At 42.6% G+C, this 19,941-nt stretch overlaps 7 protein-coding genes across 7 annotated transcripts; 4 read left to right on the forward strand and 3 right to left on the reverse strand.

Moving 5' to 3' along the window:
• Window positions 1–818: 818 nt before the first annotated feature.
• On the reverse strand, window positions 819–2,106 carry LOC115564765 (uncharacterized). Its single transcript, XM_030389454.2, has 2 exons — window positions 1,113–2,106; window positions 819–1,040 (listed from the first exon to the last, which is right to left on the reverse strand). Exons 1-2 carry the CDS (start codon window positions 1,339–1,341, stop codon window positions 1,024–1,026), a joined length of 246 nt encoding a protein of 81 aa, XP_030245314.1. The 5' UTR covers window positions 1,342–2,106; the 3' UTR covers window positions 819–1,023.
• A 1,721-nt stretch (window positions 2,107–3,827) lies between these two features.
• On the reverse strand, window positions 3,828–4,383 carry LOC115564764 (uncharacterized). The gene is made up of 2 exons (XM_030389452.2): window positions 4,000–4,383; window positions 3,828–3,930 (listed from the first exon to the last, which is right to left on the reverse strand). The coding sequence occupies exons 1-2, from the start codon at window positions 4,243–4,245 to the stop codon at window positions 3,922–3,924; spliced, it is 255 nt and encodes an 84-aa protein (XP_030245312.1). The 5' UTR covers window positions 4,246–4,383; the 3' UTR covers window positions 3,828–3,921.
• Window positions 4,384–5,960: 1,577 nt separating this feature from the next.
• LOC115564760 (uncharacterized) lies at window positions 5,961–8,270 on the reverse strand. The gene is made up of 2 exons (XM_030389447.2): window positions 6,271–8,270; window positions 5,961–6,192 (listed from the first exon to the last, which is right to left on the reverse strand). Exons 1-2 carry the CDS (start codon window positions 7,331–7,333, stop codon window positions 6,128–6,130), a joined length of 1,128 nt encoding a protein of 375 aa, XP_030245307.1. The 5' UTR covers window positions 7,334–8,270; the 3' UTR covers window positions 5,961–6,127.
• Window positions 8,271–10,102: 1,832 nt separating this feature from the next.
• LOC149090765 (uncharacterized) lies at window positions 10,103–10,878 on the forward strand. The gene is made up of 2 exons (XM_089264879.1): window positions 10,103–10,440; window positions 10,509–10,878. Exons 1-2 carry the CDS (start codon window positions 10,158–10,160, stop codon window positions 10,817–10,819), a joined length of 594 nt encoding a protein of 197 aa, XP_089121005.1. The 5' UTR covers window positions 10,103–10,157; the 3' UTR covers window positions 10,820–10,878.
• A 2,094-nt stretch (window positions 10,879–12,972) lies between these two features.
• On the forward strand, window positions 12,973–13,748 carry LOC115564762 (uncharacterized). The gene has a single exon (XM_030389449.2). It carries the CDS (start codon window positions 13,143–13,145, stop codon window positions 13,632–13,634), a length of 492 nt encoding a protein of 163 aa, XP_030245309.1. The 5' UTR covers window positions 12,973–13,142; the 3' UTR covers window positions 13,635–13,748.
• A 636-nt stretch (window positions 13,749–14,384) lies between these two features.
• Window positions 14,385–15,334, forward strand: LOC115564761 (uncharacterized). Its single transcript, XM_089263381.1, has one exon. It carries the CDS (start codon window positions 14,656–14,658, stop codon window positions 15,166–15,168), a length of 513 nt encoding a protein of 170 aa, XP_089119507.1. The 5' UTR covers window positions 14,385–14,655; the 3' UTR covers window positions 15,169–15,334.
• Window positions 15,335–16,405: 1,071 nt separating this feature from the next.
• LOC115564763 (uncharacterized) lies at window positions 16,406–17,368 on the forward strand. The gene is made up of 2 exons (XM_030389450.2): window positions 16,406–16,880; window positions 16,946–17,368. The coding sequence occupies exons 1-2, from the start codon at window positions 16,493–16,495 to the stop codon at window positions 16,951–16,953; spliced, it is 396 nt and encodes a 131-aa protein (XP_030245310.1). The 5' UTR covers window positions 16,406–16,492; the 3' UTR covers window positions 16,954–17,368.
• Window positions 17,369–19,941: the final 2,573 nt, after the last annotated feature.

Raw genomic sequence — 19,941 nt, forward strand, 5'->3', positions numbered from 1 at the left:
GTTCCGACCGACTATTTCGATACGATGTAAGCTATTGTGGTTCGAATTGATATGGTCTGTAAGGTATACTATGTACATAATTAGCCACGAAGATATCTTCAAAAATGTAAAGTGGGGCAGGGGATCTTTATATATAATCCATTGTTAAGTCGGCTAAAACAAAGGGACATTGCCTGATCTAGTTTTTGTTTATCAGAAAAACTTTCATTTGACTCGGTAAAAATATTCAAATTTGGCTGTCATATAATTTTTGGCAGAGCTGACGTCAAGCTGATTATGCAAGGACTTCTTATCTTGCAGAAGAAATCTAAGAAATCTTCTACTTATATTTCATAGAACTTTTTCTGAAGTCAACTTGATTGAATTATAAAAACTTTATGATCATACACACATAGCTAACATCTCTTTATTCTATTATTAATCGGACTAGAATCTGACACAGATCTGCTCTTCAAATCACTTTCAGCTTGATGCATGAATATATAACGCAGAAAAGCAAACAATCCATAGGTGAGGACACTTATACGTATATTGACCTCTAATATGAAATTGGATTATTCATTATAGAACTCGAAGCTGCAGAGATACTATATGCTTGAAATTGTAAAGGTATAGCTATCACACAGAGATTACAGAGATTTTCACAAAACCACTTTACCCAAATACCCATTTTCAATAATGTTTAGAGTATACGTTTTTCTGTTTTTTTTTTTTTTTTTCAGGGAAATAAATATGTTATGTTATTTAAATTCCATGATCAATTTGTAATGTTGTAACATGGTTATGTAAAGGTACATATATCATTAGGAACTATTTAACCAATAACCAAAAAAAAAAAAAAAGAACATAAACTTGTTACAGATATCCACGCAACTGTCTTTGGGGTAGGTAATCGTAGGGTGTGATAGTAATGTAATAAATAGTGCACTGAACGCGAATAAATAGATTTGATGACGTTTATGTTTAGTTTCTGAGAGAGTTGGAGATTCAGTTGATAGCGCTTAACTGTGTCCGGTCGCGATGTCAACACCGCGAGCCATCTGAAAGAGGCAAATGCAGAGAGTTAAGCACACTCGAGATAAGACACCATTGGCCTGGGCCTCAATACACACCTGAACTGTACGATATTAGACGGCGACAGTTGCCCCGATGGTCTCTCATGTGGCACTTCTGGCAGGGCTTCTCCAGGCCGTGCGTGGCCAGTATCTGGCCCCGGGCAATGCCTGGTGGCGCGAAGAAGATCACACGGCGCGATTCACTCGGTGCTGGAGCACACAGCACGACCACGAAGAGTAGGCACAGCGCATACAGAAGCAGTTGATGGATGCGATGCTGCATCATGATCTCGCTCTCTCTTTTGGTTGATGGCTCCCTCTCTCTCTCTCTCTCGATATCGATCTCTCTCGTGACAATGCACTCTCTCCCCTTTGCTTTCTGTGTTCAAACTTAGTTTTCTCTCTCGTTGCTTGCACTTTCGTGAGAATGTGAAATTGTGTAATCGCTATGGGGGGCTGGAGCTCTAGTAGGCCTGTTCTGGTAGCAACCGAGTTATACGCTCCAACGCCGTCAATTAACTGATTATATACGATTTGGGCAAGCAGTTCTTAAGTAAAAGTGGCCTCTGCCTGCCAGCCGAGCATTGGCGTCGCCTCCGACTGGGTCTTGATAAACTATACAGGCTACCCCACTGACTGAGTAACTGTGGCGGCACCCTGTATGGGCGAATCTTATCTGAGAGCCGCTACTATGTCATTCGCAATCTGGGTAATTGAATGTCTTGCTTTGCTTTGCTTTGCTTTGCTTTGCCTTGCCTTGCTTTACGTACTTAACAAATATTCAACGTGACAATGAAATCAGTGCACGAAGCCCATCTTCAGCTTAGATATCGGCGCACAGAAACGAAGCTTATCATCAGAATTAATTGATATATTGCATAGAACGTGCGGCAGCGCTTCTAAATATAAAAGCATTTGGCATCGCTTCAATCGAGCAGATCCTCGAAAATAGTATATGAGCTAATACTTATTTTTTAGTAAGAGCCTCTATCCACTTGTAGATCGCAAGAGACGAAAAAGAAACCAGAGTACCGAAGAGCCAATACCCTGCACCTTAAGTGAGCTACGAAGCAGATTCAAATTCAACAATAATTCACATCTTATTCCAGGTGTAATTTTTTGTCTGATATCTCTTAAGACTTTTATTCTGCTTTATGGTGTTTTAGTCGGGTTTCCCTATAACTATCATACAACTATTATTTTTTTTTAGATAAAAATTGTATTATAATTTCTGTTATGAAATAGAATAAAGAGAAGCAAACGACTTTTTTAATTGCTTTGAGAATTCAATGAAATAAAATTTATATTCTAATTTTTCAAATGTTTATTAGACTCTTAAATAAAATCGTATTTGAAATACATAAAAAGGTAATTTATCGTGTGAGTTTAGCATATGCTTTAAGGCCGAAACGAATACGAATTCGCTGTTGCTCAGAACAAATGTATATACATATATGAGATAGCGATAAGATGAGCACAGTATTGATGAATGAAATTTTATTGGCATGGTATAACACACAATTGTTTGTGAATAATAACCTACAATAATTATATATATTTTATCTAGACCTATACGTTTATTAACAGCGAAAACTTTAAAACTAATATTTTTCAGAATAGTTAATATGAGTTGCAAAACATTATAATAGATGTAGAAAAGTAGCTTGAGCCTCGGGTTGTCGACTTCAAGATACCCTGCAGAAGATAAAAATATTGAAAATTATGGCATTGCGACAACTTTTCAATCAGCCCACATAGAGATTTTATTGACTACTTATAAAAGCTAGTCTCCATTCTATTGTGTCTCTAGTACAAAGTAATCCCAAAGGCAATTCTAGCAACTCCTAGTCGCATATATTGAAGATAAAATATCTCACAATTTTACCAGAAATAGCAGAAGTAATTGGCTAGATTTTATTTTAATTTATTGAATAAAGTAGGGTATAATATTATAATATTAATAACAGTTATTGTAAGGTAAACTAAAAAAAAAAATATAATATTTGTTGGGGCTATAATCGTGTATGTATAGAAATCATATTTATCAAATAAGTTTCGGGGATGTAAATTTGAAGATGGAAAATTTTAATTTGTGTGAATGTAAGATGATAAATTAATTTAATAAAAACTCATTACAAATTGAAGGACTGATTGCTTGACACTCTAGTCCAGGGTATTCGTTAGACGACAAGTTCCAGGTGGCTTACATTAAATGGTTTTTGTTTCCGATCGGCTGACGAGTCAACAGAAAGCTAGTTAAGCAGCAATCAGCAATTGGAGATATGTTTTCCGCATAACCATGCATGTATGTACCTTATACAATGTCAAGCATAGTGAGCGAACTGAGCCATATTAGAGGGGATCACCGCAGGCAGACGTTGGCGATTTATTGTGTCCATATTGTGGGCCGAAAACACCGCCGGCAGCATGACTCGCTGGGCCACGATCGATGTAGTCAACTGCTGTGGTTGTCTCATGGCTTTCCCAGAAAGCCCCCGGGTACGTCACAGAGCAGCTGCTATAGCAACATTATTCGAAATTTCCAAAAATGTGATCAAGCCAGTGGCAGCCAAATGCTTCATTATCGATTCGAAAGCGCACGACTGAGTCAGCGCCGTGCGGTTGGTCCCTTTATCTAGGAACATTGTGTATCTTGTAGTCGTGTATTTTGTATCTGCATTGGTATCTATGGAGTGTCTAGCGCAGTTCGTGAAATTTCGCGTAATTTCATCATGACAAATATGGGTTGGCTGTGGTCTTGTGACGTCGTGCTTCTTTTTAATATTTTGTATAAACATAATGTATTTGTTAAACGTTAATGGGTTCTGCATAAGCGATAAGGTAACGAGCCTCAGTCCAAAGGTCGCTACACAATCTGCAATCGGCACCGAGCGAGTCAATTCATGAAAATTCGAATATTCACACGGCCGGTGGCCTCACTTACCCGGCGGCAGCGATTGTGATGATCGCGCATGTATCCACGCCTGCAGCCCATCCGCCGTGACTCGAACAGCATGCCCCTGCCCACAGCATCTTGAGAGCCGTTCCGCTCCGCCAAGCTCTCATTGCTGCTCAGTGCATTGAAGTAAATCACGCGTGCTGCACTGCCACGCAGCTGGCACAGCATCAGCGCTGCCCCGAGCACGACCAGCACGGCCAGCCGCCACAGGAGTCCCGAGCGCAGCAGCATCTTCGTTCTCTTAAGCCAGCACGTCGCTGTCTGACCACCGTTTAGCACGCGCCCAGAATCCAGATTCAATATGGACCTGGCTGCTGACACGCTCAATCTGTGTGCTCGCCTCTCCGTCGCGCCACCGCTCGCTCTCCCTTCGCCCAGTTCGCCCAGTTCGCCCAGCCGCTTATCAGTCTGTTTACAGTTAAGAAAACACTCTCTATACACCGTTCAGCTAATCCAAGCAGGCCGTATTAGCTTGCCCGCACTCGACACGAGAGCTGCAAACTGAACCGAGAGTCGAGCAAAGCTCCCGCTGATGCTCACTGTTTCCTTGCTATATCGGACTGCTGCTAGTGTGGGATGCCTGCTCCAAGGCTAGAACTGATTGACTGTCGCTAGAATTGAGCCTAGCAGTGCATCGTGCAGTCGGTTGGACTCGTTGGCCACGCTTCTGTTTTTGTCAGCGCTGATTAGAGATCCGCCGTCAGCTAAGACACTGCGCAATTGATTGCTTCGATTTGATTGCATACTTTGCGGCACATCATTCTATTCGCTTTACAGCGAACAGCAGCAACAGCTGTAACATTTTCCAATTGGGGTGATAATACGGCTGAGAAAACAATCGCTGCTCTTCTGTTTATGAGCATTTTGTTGCTACACTTGTAATAAGCTTTTATTGAGAGCCAAGAAATTAATTAAGAAAACAAGTAAGAATGCTGCGGGCGAGCGCTACCGACAGTGGAAACCGTTTTGATATAGCAGGCGAGAAGGACTCTGTAGTATCTTTGCTTTGGAGTCAAATCATTGCCCAACATATAAATATATATTTTTGTAATATTCATAGGCCTAACAATACACAATAACCGCCTAGGATTGCACTGAAATCATAATTTGGAGTGCAGCGTAAGATATCTGCCGAATTTTGAATTGTATGCCACGCCTTTTGTCTGATACTATCAACCCACGGGAATAAGCATACCAAAATTAGAGTATCTAGCCCCATTAATGTCGAAATGGCTTTCGTTCATATGAACGGACAGACAGACAGCAAGACGGACAACGCATTTCACTTGGTGAATGAGTATAAAATTCACTTAAATTATAATGTCTAATAAAAAGCTTTGTTTTGAACATATTGTTGCCCAGGAGTATAAATTGTATTTCATTCGTAATAATAAGACTAATGTACTAGTTGCATGGGTACTATATGTATATATAGAGCTATGTAGAGGGTATACATAAGAGATGTATCTGCCTCGAATGGTTTGAGTTTGAAGAAGAAGAGCATTTGATCACATCCCTGCATAGCATAGATACATATATATATAGTTGAAATTTCATTAAATATCTTTTCTCTGATTTTAAGGAAACTGGACTTAACTGGGTTCCTGAACCAAATAATTGGAACATCTTAGCAATATCACTATGTATGGATATGGGACTAGAGCACATTGCGGTGTACGATTATGTGCTAGAGATTAAGTCTTGAGTTTTTCTGACCTCTGACTTATTTAGCAATTACAATGACACCCAAGCTTATGCTATTATACTGGAAGTCAGATAATGAGTTGGAATTGAAAATCCAAGTACAAAGGCACTACGTCCATATCCATGTCCATCCATATCCAACTGCCTCTATATTTGCTTTGTTCATTCAGATCTCTAAGCGTGTATATGGCGTATACGTAATGGTTCTTCGATATGCCCGTGGATCATACGCAGCTTTGCCATTAACTGTTTGTGTTCTTGTTTTTATTTGCGTTAATTTACATAGAGTTGGCTCTCAAGACCAAAACAAAGCAGGAGGTGGCCCATATATGAAGATGATATAAATAAATAACAGTAAGTCGTCTCGATGCTCACGTGAGCATAATTATCCGTGTATCCCGTCCGAGAGTCAGCGCTGCGTCGCACAGGGCTCCGCTCGATAGATGCAGTTGCCTGGATCGACTGTGATGAGCTCTGAGAAACAAAAGAGAGAGAGAGAGAGTGAGAGGAAATAGTTGAGCTGTCCAGAGTCTAGCGCTTATCAGTGCTCACCTGGCGCCGGCGAATCCTTGCCGCAAGCGCGCTTGCCACGCCTGCAACGCGAGTGCCTCGACTGTGGCTTGGGGCCCTGGCCCTGGCCCTGGCCTGGGGCATCGGCGTCCTCGTCGGATGTTAATGGTGGCGCCTGCCGGCAGCGCAGCTGCGACTGTTGACGCTTGTGCGCCGTGACCTGCACGTCGCTATCCGCGGGGCTTTTGGCCTGAGGTGACAGCACGTTCTCGGTGGAGGAGTGCCGCTGCCGGCGGCGGCGCTGCCGCACGCGACTGAAGCTGTCCTCCTGGACGACGAGCGTGCCCGCCTTGCTGCTGCAGAGGTAGTAGCGCGGCCTGTGCTCCAGCTCCTGCTCCTGGGCGAACTCGGGCGATGAGTGCCGCCCGCGCGTCATGCTGAACCGCTCCAGAATCGAGTGCTGGCCGGAGCTATGCGAGCGTCGATAGCGACGCTTCTCCCGCGGACCGGACGAGGAGGAGTTCGCCGTAGTGGTCAGCGTCGACGTGGACGGCGGCGTGGGGTACGCCTCCACCGGCAGCCGCTCGCCGCGCAGCGAGCTCGAGCGTCGCGAGCTGTCCCCCTCACGCGGCCGCCAGTCGGGCAGCTCGTGGGTGCTGAACTCAATGCAGCTGCCGGCCAGCTGCTGCCTCACGAGCGAGTGCGCCTCGCTGCTGGCCGTCGCCTCGCCTATGCTGAGGCCATTTAGCCTGCCGGCGAGTCGCGCCTGCTGCAGGCTCCTGCTGAGGCTGCTCGAGGCCCGCTTGCGCCTGCAGTCCTGCGCGCTGCTGGGGCGGTAGGTCTGCTCGCTGTGCCCATCCGCGTTCACCAGCAGCGCGCCCGTGTGGTCGTAGAGCAGTATGCGGGGCAGTGCTATGTTGCTGCAGCTGCGCGAGGTGCTCAGCTCCCAGTTCCAGTGGCTGGGCTTGCGCAGCTGCAGGCGCAGCAGATTGGACAGCGGATCATACTCGTCCTGCTCCGCCTGCTGATCCAACTCCTGCTGCTCCTCGTAGTCGGACGTGGGGTCTGTATTCAGTTCTTCCTGTTGCTGCAGCTGCTTTGACATTGCTCTTGGCTGAGGCAGCGCTGGCAGCTGGCTGCCTTTGTTGACGATTCCACCTGTTTGCTGTCCGTTGCGCGACGCACCAGCCAGAGAGTACGCCGTAAGCGCTTTTCCTGGCCGCCCTACGGCCTGGCTGGCTGCCAATTTATTGTTTATCTCAGCTATGCTAACAATTATACTATATTGTATGTCTTCTATATATACATATATGTATATGTATATGTATATGTATGTATATATTAACTGCCGTCTCTCTTTCTCTGTGTGTATGAAATGAAAGGCGTTTCTTCTTTGTTATTTTTTTTTCCTTTTTTTTTTGCTCCTACCCACGCGCCGCGTTCTTGGATGCTCTCATCTCTGGGCTCTTAGTATGCGGGGTATATTTTTAGTAGGCATTCACTGCCGCTACCTGCTGCTGCTGCTTGCCTTCCCGTGACATTTATGTAGGTGTGCCACTTTCGGCAACAACAACAACAACAACAACACTGCACAACAAATTTGTATGCACCTTCAAACACAGTTTCATTCAATTTGTGTAACAAGAAAAAAAATCATACACACACACACACTCGCGCAAAAAAACAACAAATATTTTTAGCTCTGAGAGCGAATAGTCCGTCTCGCTCCAACGTACGCGGCGCTCTCTCCCACGGCCGCTTCGCTCGTCGTGCCTTCCCGCTCTCAGTGTTGCCCTCTCTCTCGATTCTGTGCGATCAGCTGGTCGGCGACTCGTGCTCGTGTGTGAAGCGCGTCTGCCCGCCAGCGAAAGCAGCCACCAACTGCTCGAATCGCTGCCCCCGAGCAGTGGCCGGAGCAGCAATGCTCTAGCCGCCAATGCGGCCAAGTGGGTGGAGCAGGAGCCGGGGCAACATTAATTTAATGCCGCTGCGACTTTGCTTCTTTCACGCTCTCTCACAATGCCAATGGCTTGCTGCTTGGGGCAGCTGTTTTCTACAAAGACTATGAAAATGAAAAAAAAAAAAAAAACAAACAAATGAAAAGCTTTTTATACCCTGTAAGAAATCTGAATAAGATTTGTGCATGCCCTATTATTCAACCGAATGAGTTAGTGAATTTATGCTAATATATGTACATACATATATCCACATTTGTATATCATAATCCAATAATGTAATGTATTTCTTGTCATACGGCATAAGAAACTTTGACTTTGACCTCAAAATACATTATTTCGCATTGTGGCCAGGGTATCTCCAAGTCGGTTCCTATCAAGCATATTCTGATCTGTTTTTCGATTGCAATGATGAAAATGCACAATCATACGACATATGTATGTATGTACATATGTATACAGAAATATATTTCCACTCTCTTCCATTGTTTCAGTTAGCGTCCCCTAACTTTGATCATACCAGTTACAATTTCTCAATCCCTCGTACACCTGTGAGCGCAGCTGCTGCTTAAAGGTCACCAATTCAATGAACACGCCCATCATACCCTTCCGGGCTGTCGACTGTGACGTGTCATGCGATGCGATTTGAGGGAAGTTGATAATTTCTTGTACCTATTTCTGTACCTTGGGCACTACGATGAATATAATGCAAATCAAATTCAGCGCGATGCACTTGACTTAAAATTGATCTCAATATACCCTGTAGCCTTTGAAGCTGGATAGGGTATATAGGCTATTAGCTGGTGTGAAGCGATTATATGTATTGAATTAATTCAACGTAGTAAAATAACTTTTTAATCTAATGAGTTGCTTCAATACAAAGATATTAAATTTAATATAGATTGATACACATATTTTATGTTAGACCCGCTGAACATTAATGAATATTTTGTGTAATTGATAAGCTGACTTTATCTTTGGTTAAGAACTGCAAAATTTAAACATAGCATAGCATAGCAGTTTCGACATATTTATTACTGAGACATGAAAATTCGATAAATGAGTTTCTGACATTCTTCTATATAAGCCTATGTTGTATATCGTATAATTTTAGCTTAAATCGTGAGCCTGAGGCTGAAATCTTGCATTGAATCGTTATGGAGCGATATCGCGAGAGCGATAGATAGAGGTAGAGAGCGAAGGAGAGAGAAAGAGATGGGGGTAGAGAGATCGAAAGAAAAGGAGAGGGAAACAATGGGAGAGAAAGAAATAGAAAGAAAAAGATAGAGAGGGAAACAGAGAGAGAGAGAGATTATGAGAAAATGAGAATGCGAAAGGGAGAATGAGACAGAGAGAGAGAGAGAGAGAGAGAGAGAGAGAGAGAGAGAGAGAAAGAGAAGAATAATGAGAGGAGGAAAGGGTGGGAGAGACACAAAGAGAGGAACAGAAATCTATATAGAGAGAGACGCAGATAGATAGAGGGAAACACACAGAGAGAGAGAGATAGAGAGAGAGAGAGAGGAGAGTTCTGGGTGCTGCTTGGTGATTAGGATATTTGGGATATTCGTTGGATCGTTAAACAGTACGCGGTTGTATTTGATACTTTAACACTTACACTTTAAATTAACGGAGATGCTATATTGATGCTCGTTGAATCAGTTTTGTAATCTTATTGATAATTCGAACTATGCTTGAGTCTAGTTCTGGTAATGCGTATTCTTTTTTTTCGATTATTTTGACATGACAAAGCCAAAACAAAAGTAAAAACTGCAAATCGCACCAAGTCGACTTAATTACCTGCTGTAATTATTAGAAACGTATTATGACGCCAGCCCAAAAGTATGCACTGTCTGTTAATGCGGCGTTGGGTCAATAGGCTATCGGACCCAGCTATGGGCAGATTTGATAACGAAGTCAAGTCGATTCAAGTCGACGAGCGGCGGTTCTTAAGTCAGTGCTTCGCATACTGCAGCAATGGCAAAGCTGTCAACTTTCTTTGGTCTGATGCTGCTTTGCGGCTTTAGCCTGTTGCTAGAGTCGGCGGCATATCCGGCCGATATACCCCCCAACCCTGTCAAGTATAGGCGCTACGTTCGTCATTATCCGTCTGCCGTGAATCCGAATCTGGAGGTGTATGAGGTGCGCGAGATTTACGTCGTGCGTCGGCCAACCCTGCCGACAAAGAAAATCAAGTTGTTGGATGACATTGAAATGGAACAGCGCATACTATGTGACTTTGAGCCCACATTGCCCAAGTGTGAGTGGGCCAGCGAAGCAACTAATGGCCGTGAAGCCTTTTGACCCTCTCATTTCTTTTCTCGGCAGGCCTCAAAAAGGGTAGTACGCCAAGCAACAGTTGGTCCGGTGACAGAGCAACGAAGAGTACAACAAAAGCCACCACCACCACCACTACCACCACCACCACCACCACCACCGAGGAGCCCACCATCGCCACGACCGAAGAGCTAATGCCGAATCTGTCCAAAGAAGAGACGGAGGACGGGTACGACTTGGATGAGGACGACGAGGAGGACAACGAGGATGTTGTTGATGACGCGGATGCTGACCCCGATCGATATGTCGATGCCTTCCTAAATCCCAGCGGCAGCATCGGCGGCAACGATTTGACCAAATAAACTCTTTCCACTTGATGACTGCTTCTTGCAATCATATAATAAGCTCAACATGAATTTAATCAACGTCTTTGTATTAGTGCATTAGTGTAGGGTAATCATGTACAATTGTGACGAACATCAGACAAGGCGAGTTGCCGATTCGATCTGGTTCCGTCAAAAAACAAAACAATTATGTCGAATTAGTTAAGTATCTTTCTCGATCTGATCTATTATTTCCTACTTTTGGCTGTGAAAGTAGACTGGGAAGCTGAAACTTACTTTATTATCAGTAGTGAGAGAGTCTTGTGGGCTCTTGGTATCATCGAGTATGACAGACAGATTTTCAATAGATCTAATCGGTAGACAGATCTATGAATTATACGATAGAAATGAAATCGTTATTGACATGAATTTTATGCATATTGTAGATAGTAAGGAATACACACACTTATAAACACCTGTGTGTCGAATTAGCTTTCTTGTTGATTGACTTTCTTAATTGTATTCGGATGTATACATTAGCTAAAGTTCCTGGTATATTACATAGAATAGAATAGATCATGACATTTATTTAATGACATTTATTTAATGACATCGTATTTAATATTTGAATTTACGCAGTAATTTTTAAAGTCCTCAGCTCCCATAGCATTTAAGTCAACTCAGGTCGATCAGGAGGAGGAGGCTCCTCCTTCTACCTACCACTTACATTCCTTATAAAACCGATATACCTTTACTACCTATTTTCAATGGGTTCACGAATGGGTATAAAAATGTCAATCCTTAGCTCCAGCGAGCAAAAATAAACTATTTATTTCGGTTCGATCGGTTATCAGATGGCCCAGAACTTGCTGTCCTTGAAACGCACTAATTAGGAAACGCCTAGCTCGTGGGCTGCAAGGGTGATAAGCAGAATCACAAAGTGCTCAGACACTGACTCGCTATGGAGAATAAAGAACAAATAAAGGAAATCTTTAATATTGTTTGTTTTACAATTTTTTTTTTTTCTTTTTTTTTTTTTTCCTTTTGACAGTGAGTTAACAATAATTTATGAAAATTGATAAACAGATGTTCAATATAATAGAAATAAATAAATGTAAATACAAGTATTTGTTTTCCCATTCCACAGTGAGTAAACGAAAATTTATGAGATTTGATGAGCCAGTTGTTTACATATATATAAATAGAATCGTGGGCTTAGATCCTGAAAATCATATTGAGATCTTTTTAGGATTATACAGAAGCAACGTTGGCGCTTTATAAACTGCGCAGTTTCCAAGATCACGTACTTGCGTGTGTGTGATAGAAATTCATATATGAGAACTATGGAATGACTATAGAAGGCAAGATTGGGGTATCATCAAATCGTGCAGTGCCGATTAGAGCACTCGTAGTTGTTTATCGCTTATGCGAGAAGTGCGTCTAGTTGAGCGCATTGAAAACTGGAATGTGACAAATGAAATGCTTGTGCGTAGCTCTGATCATGTTTCCCTAGTATACAAAAAAGCAAAACTGGACTCAAGTGAATGCGTAAGCCGAGCGTAGGAAGATATTTTTGATGATCCCAGTCTGTTCAGCATAAACAAACTGTGAGTGAGTGTGCCAAGAGACATGAATAGGTTAGATACGCTCTATACGATGCTCTACAGGGGCCTGAGGCGCTGCCTTATCAGAGCTCAGACACGGACGCGAACAAAAGGCGAAGCTGCAAATAGATTTGGCATAGCTATGCTCAGTTTTTGCTTTATTTTTTGCTCAGACATGGAGAGCTTAGATAAGGTAATCTATAGTAGATATATGACGGCATATTCGGTTGCTTGAGATCAGGTAGGCATATTTGGATGCTGCAGCTGGAAGTCATCAGGCAAGCGGGAATCACTCTTTATTAGGTTGATGTTGTTGTAGACTCTGTAATTGAATTTGCACTTATGAATCAAGAAAAGCGAACAAGCGACTCTGACTGCGACTGCGACTGCGGCTGCGACTTGGCGTCAGCCAATAAATTGAATTAAGCGGAAAGGCGAAGGCATCTGGGCAGCAATCAAACAGACGAACAAATGGCGACAATTTTTCTCAAATAACGGTGCTGACTTGTTATGCGATCGCCATTGTTGTTGTTGTTGTTGTTGCTGTTGTTGTTGCTGTTGTTGCCTTTATTTATTGTGCTATTACTGTGCCTCGGCTGCCACTACCGAGGGAGTAGATAAAACGCGTGGACAGTCCTCGCTCGCAGCCAGTCAAGCGCAGTCGATTGTCGGGTTCAGTGTGGAAACGGGCGCCTCAGGAACTAAACGACAACGGGACTATATCCATTATTGTTCAAATTAAACATTAACAAATCGACATGCGGCAGTTATTTGTAATTGGTGTGCTGACGGTGCTCCTGCTGGGACTCTCCCACAGCCAGGCGGATCTGCTGGACTGCGAGGAGAAGGTGCCCGCCGTGCTGTCCGAGATCGGGGACAAGTTCTCGGAGATGACGGGCAGCAGCAGCAGCTCGGAGCATGAGGTGCGCGACTTCTTCAAGAGCGTCGGCTGCCAGATCAAGAAGGGCGCCAAGAAGCTGGGCGAGAAGGCCAAGGATCTGGGCTCCGACATCAAGGAGGGCGCCAAGAAGCTGGGCGAGCGCGCCAAGGACTTGGGCAGCGACATCAGCGATCGCATCGCCGACTTCCGTGACAAGCTGTCCAAGGACTCGGCCGAGGACATGAGCAAAGATCGCGGCTTCCTGGCCAACGTCGAGATCATCAATCCAGACCTGCTCAAGGGCGAGCAGCAGTGCGGACACGGACACATCCTGGACGCCTTGGGCAACTGCAGCAAGTTAAGGAAGTGATGCAGCCAGCCGAGGTCGAAGCTTCATCTTATTTTTTTTTTGTGTGTTTATTATTTTTTTATTTTTTGTTTTGTTTTCTAAGTAAAAATAAAAGCAAGCGCTTTGCAACATAAAGAGTTAACTATTCTTTATCTATTTCAATGTCTGGGTACCATATTATATCACAGAGAAACGACCATAAGATCTACTTTCAGCACCATCTCCGAGTACTGGGGCCGAGTACTAGCCAGTCGAGTATAGTCATGCATATCAACAAAGCTATCTAAATTGCATTTTCGACTATCGGATTGTGGAAATAAATGTAGTCTGTGCATTTGCCACACTTCAGCCGCTTTGCACCTGGACAATTGAACATAATCAGAGAGTTGACTATGCAAATTATCGCCAGAAGAGATATGTCTTTATCCAATTGGGTATTCCATCAGCATATTCTTCAATTGACATGGCCAGCTGCTTGGCTTGGCTGGCTTGTTCTCAGGCCTATTTGTCATTCCCGTCGATCATAAATGAGGTCGGCCTACCTAGCTTAAGTAGAATTTGAGAGTCTCGAGTGTATTTGACTTGCAGCCGCAGCCAGACTTCCCTTTGCATGCACTGGCGGCAGCAAGCAGAGTATATTGGTTGCAGGCCCAAGCATAGACTGAAGATTTTATACTTCGGGCTAGCTGTCTCCTCAGCTCTTTCGGCCGAATTTCGCTTTGCTCGAACATTCCTGGAGCAGCGTATTTTCTGGTCGATTGCACCCGATTTGAAAGTTCTCGTCGGCTTTGTCTGGCGTCTTACTGGCTTGACGACTTTCTTAAAAAGCTCGCCATCGGCCGATCTGTAACCCATCTGCAGCTGAAAGCCAAGCTTGGGCAGCCCATTGCTGCCGCTGGCTGCAAACAAGTTTCAGTCAGGTTTTTGGTCTCAGTTGCTGCACACGCCACAATTCAGACGCCAGACGCCACAATTTAGACACCAGACGCCAGACGCCAGAGCAATTATTTCCGACTATAAAGAAAACTTTGCTGCAGTTGGAATGATGACTCAGACGCGGATGCCGCTGATCTTCCTGGTGTTGCTCTGCTTCGGGCAGCTGCAGGCCGCGCCCATTATCTGCGGGCCAGAAGGGCAGGCGAGTGTCAAGTCGACGGAGTCCGCCGAGGTGACGCCCAAGCCCAGCGAGGTGAATCAGTTTCTGCACAATGTGCAGTGCACGCTGGAGAAGGCCAAGCCCTGGATCGAGGACCTCGAGACGGAGGCCAAGCGCCTCGAGGAGACAGCCAAGCGCGTCGGCCTGAGCATCGTCAATCGCTTCGGGGATCTGATTGACTCGCTGCTCAGCACGGTCGGCAACAGGAAGCCCTCGACAGGCGCTGATTCCGCCAAGCCCACGACCCTAGCCACGCCCACTGATAGCACAGAGCGCGACGCTGCAGCAGACGCCGCTGTGGAGGCTGGACAGGTGACGCATCCCACAGAACCGCCAGCGAACGGCCTCGCTCCCAATGAGGCCGAGAATGAAATTACAAATCAAGAGCCGCTCAAGTAGACGCGCCTGCCACAGCGAATTTATATATACATACACGATTTATATATACATACATATATTTATTTATCTAGCCTTAGATTACTGCTAATGAAATGTACTCGTAGTCTTAGATGTCATACGGTGTGAATCACAAACCACAACAAAATGATTTTATTTTTGTTCTTTATTATTATTTTGTTTTCGGCAAACGTGTAATAAATGAGTGAGTGCACTCTGGACTCGAGTGTGCGACCACGAGATACCCTGTAAACAAGTATTCTCTTTTCATCTGTGAATATTTACATATGTAGGCAATGAAGTATGCAGATAGATATACATTATATATTATATATAGTATATATACATACATATTTATACAAATTAATTCATTCATACATACATATACATATATGTACATATTCAAATGTATGTGTATAATTCCATATTTATACATACATACATACATACATACATATGTATGTATATATGTATGTATAATTTCTTTGATAAATCCGATATGCATAATAGAACCCCGTCTTAAACAGCGCCATCTAGCGTATTTCTGTTAAACGCCGGTTCACTTGAAGCTATGTACACGTATACATATATATGTATACATGTATATGTATGTAAGTATAAATATACCTACTTAAAGATACACATATTCTCGAAATGTCAAACATTCCGAAATGCATAGAAGTTTCCAGTGTCAAGCAGCGCCATCTAGCGTATTTGTGTTCAACTTTGTCAATTACGTCGGATTGTTTGATACTATATATGAAAGATTAGTTTAAACAGTTTGCATATTCAGCCAATTGGAGATCATTCAATGATAACATCTTATGGATATGTCGCAACCTGATCAAGCGATTAGCATCAATATCGAAGCTGACGTTGATGGGCACACTGTAAGTAATTTCTTAAACTATTGGACTGCTTCAGTCTATGCTGAATGGATATTTTGGGATCGTTGAGTTTCTCTCATTAGCTGCGCTCAGACTCGGTCGCATTTTTACTAATTTGCAATAGGTCAACTGGGATTATTCTGAAACATAGACTAAGACAGATTGGCCCTAGTTTCCAAGTAAACCAAGATTTCATATATGTACATATGTATGCCAGATACAGATTTGTGTGTGTAAGATCGAAACTGTCGGGTCTATTAATTAGTGGACGTCGGCTTGTCGGAGAGCGGGACCAAACGGAGGCAGTTCCACGAAACGCTGATAAACCGGTATGGCCCGCCAATATAAGCAGCGCCGTGCGATTGCGAGTCGAGTTTTTGCGTCGCTCAGTCGCATTGCCAAGCTCGTGGAGAACAGTCCAGCAATAATCAAACGCCAACATGAAATCAAGAATCATCTTTTGCGCGCTGCTCTGCCTGGCGCTGCTCAACGGCCAAGCGCGCGCCGCCGACTGCGACGAGGCCAAAAATCCGGAGGACAGCGACTTCAAGCACTTCTTCAAGAGCATCAGCTGCAAGGTGAAGCAGGGCGCCGAGGACGTCGCTGATGCGGCCAAGCCCTACACCGACAAGATTGGCGAAGGCGCCAAGGAGCTTGGCAGCTCCGTGGTCGAGAAGTACAAGGAGCTGAAGCACCGCCTCACCGACGATGCCTCCACGCCCAAGAGCACGCTCGTCGCCCAAGTCGACGCGCCGACGGAGCGCGTGCCCCTGGCGCCGATTGCGCCAACCGTGCCGGCTGAAATTATGGGCAACGCTCAACCCATTGGTAAGTTCTGACTGCAGCTATCCTGACACCAAACTCAATAAATGCTTTCTGCTTTTACCTTTCAGCTGGATAAATGCTATGCAAGGCCAAATCCCATATATACAGGACTTACTTATTGTTGACTTAGCTTACCCTTGTCTTTTTTTTTTCAATCCCTATTACATTTATGATATTTGTTCTAAAATAAGAAAACAAAATCTGAATCAAAATTATTTTTTGTTTACTCATATGATTATCGCGATTTCCTTGTTGAGATCAAAGTCAGCTAGAGCACTGTTGGCGTTTGGGCTATGCAAGGATGATTTGAGCTTTTTACTTTTTGTAATAAAATCCAGTTGACTACGTACGACGCGACGTTAGCAGATCAGTGTGAGAGAACATACTTATATACAGAAGAGAACTGTATATACAGAAGAGAACTATTTTTGATCGATTATGGACCGGATGGTTGTTGATGGCTTAATAATAAATAATTTGTTGGTACCATCTTCCAAATGCTTTTTTTTCTACATTATCTTATAGCCTTCATTGAAGACCTCTAACTAGAGCAAGCAATTATCGATTTATAATATATCGATATTATGATCATTTTTTTATTGATCATTGCAACTTGTTTAGCTTTATCGTGTGAAGCTCCAGCTCGTACGAAGCGTTAACATTTCGAAATATAAGTATGTTTAATCATTGAATAGATATTATTTACATATTTATATGTATATAACAACATATATAACATTTTCAATAGGTTCAATGGGTATACAAATTGCTGTGGACCTAAAATATAGACACCAGAAAATAACCTGAATCTAATATGGTCAAATATGATACTACACCGAGTAAAGTTCTGGAGCCTATACTGTATCTATTGGCCATTTTTAAATTCAGAATGGAAAATTTAGACAACAGAATCGAATCTCTGGTTCAGATGATGTCCTAAACATAAAAATAATTTTAGATTCAGAAACACCTCTCACCAAAGCTCTCCTCTGTTTATCCATTACTTACTCATGATTTGTTCTATGAAGTCATCTAATCGATAAAGATTTTTTAGTCCAGCTGAGGATTTAAGGTATTACTCACAAAAATGGTTGACACACAAACAAAAAAAAGTAAATAAAAAAAAAAAAAACACAAAAACTAAATGCTCTCTGCTGAGCACGTCTTCGATAAACAACTTCCTAGATTTTCTCATTGCCGAATGCAAGGTAAATAATACAATTAAGTCACCAATAATTGAATCAGCGCACTTTCTGGCTGACAAACTATCGTATTACCAGCATCAGCATCTGCAGCCGGCCGACAGTCGTTTTCGAAGATGTTTTGCTATTGCGCATCGAGTGGAAGCCGAGCGAAATGTTCTCACTTGTCATAGCTAATGTAATTCCTGTCGCTCCATTGTCAGTGGCTGGTTGTGCAACAGCTTAAAGTGTTAATTAGCTTTGCGTGATTTGATTGAATCGGGCTCGCGCTATTTTGTAATCATATTTTAGTGTTTGCCTCTGAAACGTTTGGATTTTGCAATACCCTGCCTACTTCGCCTCTCTCCCTTGCCGCTGCTCTTACCCAGCATCGTTGGGATTCGGTTCCGGGGGTCATTGTAGCCGGGAATGCATAATGCGTAATCACATTTAGCCTTTGGCTGAATGGAACAATAAAAGTGCTTGACCTTAGCAGTGTCGAGTCAGCGCTGAGTCGAATACTGAGAACTTATTTACTGTAGGCTTAAATGTTAATTAGCTTAAAGTCTGCTCAAGCTTAATGCTAAATACACATACATGTATGAGCAGCACTAGCACGCTAGGGAGTTATTACTAGAAGCTAGCTGAGTCTGCAGCTCGACTATTATAATTCCTAGAGTGTCTACTAGTCGATCACTTGATATTTAACATATTCTAAGCAGAATAATTGATGAATTTGTTTTGTTTTTGTTTATTTTTTACATTGATTCGCTTATGATTAAAGTTGTTGATTTTATTTGTAGCATTTGATGCTGTCAACCTTCAATTAGTTTTAATCGACACAATTCAACATACGCTGTGCATACAAATGTAAATACATATACACCTTCATATACAGACAGACACATGTACATACATACATATGTATGTCCATTTTCACGTGAAGTAATTACAGCAATTATAAGTAGTTTGTACAAATGCTCTACACATATACACATATACATACATACATACATACATACATATGTTTGTCATGCTAGCTAACAACCAAATGGTATAATTTGTTGCCAACACACTGATGCACATCTGTGTATGCCTGTGTACGTGTGTGTGTGTATGTGTGCGTGTATACAACAATAGCTAAACGTTTTGACGGATTTAAAGCCACTTGCAAAAAAAGCAATACAAAACAAAACATATATGACAAGTGATCAAGTTCTCCAGTTGTAAGCTTTAATATTTAATGTGCCATTAAATTAACAAGTGTACCCAAAAAAAAAAAAAAAAAAAAAAAAAAAAATTAAAAAATTCGCATATAACAAATATGATTCATATGACACTTATATACAATTGAGTTTAATTGCGACAGCTTATGAAGTGAAATGTCATTTGTCGCTGACTAAATTACGTACAGCATATTCGAGTTATATATGATCAAGATGGAAGCGATTAAGATCTTAACATAAATTGAAAACATTGAATTGTTCACAGTGAAAAAAGAAAAGGATCAAGTCTCTAACTTGAAGTACTTATCACCTTGCCACGCCCCTTTTGAACTAATCTCAGTGGGAGTATAATTACAGTTTGCATACCCAAAGGCCATTGGACGAAGCTATATATAAGAATCTACCACAGTTTGCATCTCTTCAAAAGCTTCCAAAGAGTCGATAAGAGTATATATGTATATAAATACATATTTATATATATATATATGTATGTATGTATATTTGAAACGCTTGAACGAACAATAGCCAAAATCAATAATCGAAATGACAGTACTCTCATAAATTGAAGTGATTATGTGGAGTGTTCTCAACTAGGAAATGCACTTAACCCAATATGGAAATCGCTCTACATAAATATCATGTGGCTCCATTAGCCAG

Source organism: Drosophila navojoa, chromosome X (genome assembly GCF_054131105.1).
Source record: "Drosophila navojoa isolate 15081-1374.11 chromosome X, UAZ_NAV_1.0, whole genome shotgun sequence".
NCBI classification, from domain to species: domain Eukaryota; kingdom Metazoa; phylum Arthropoda; class Insecta; order Diptera; family Drosophilidae; genus Drosophila; species Drosophila navojoa.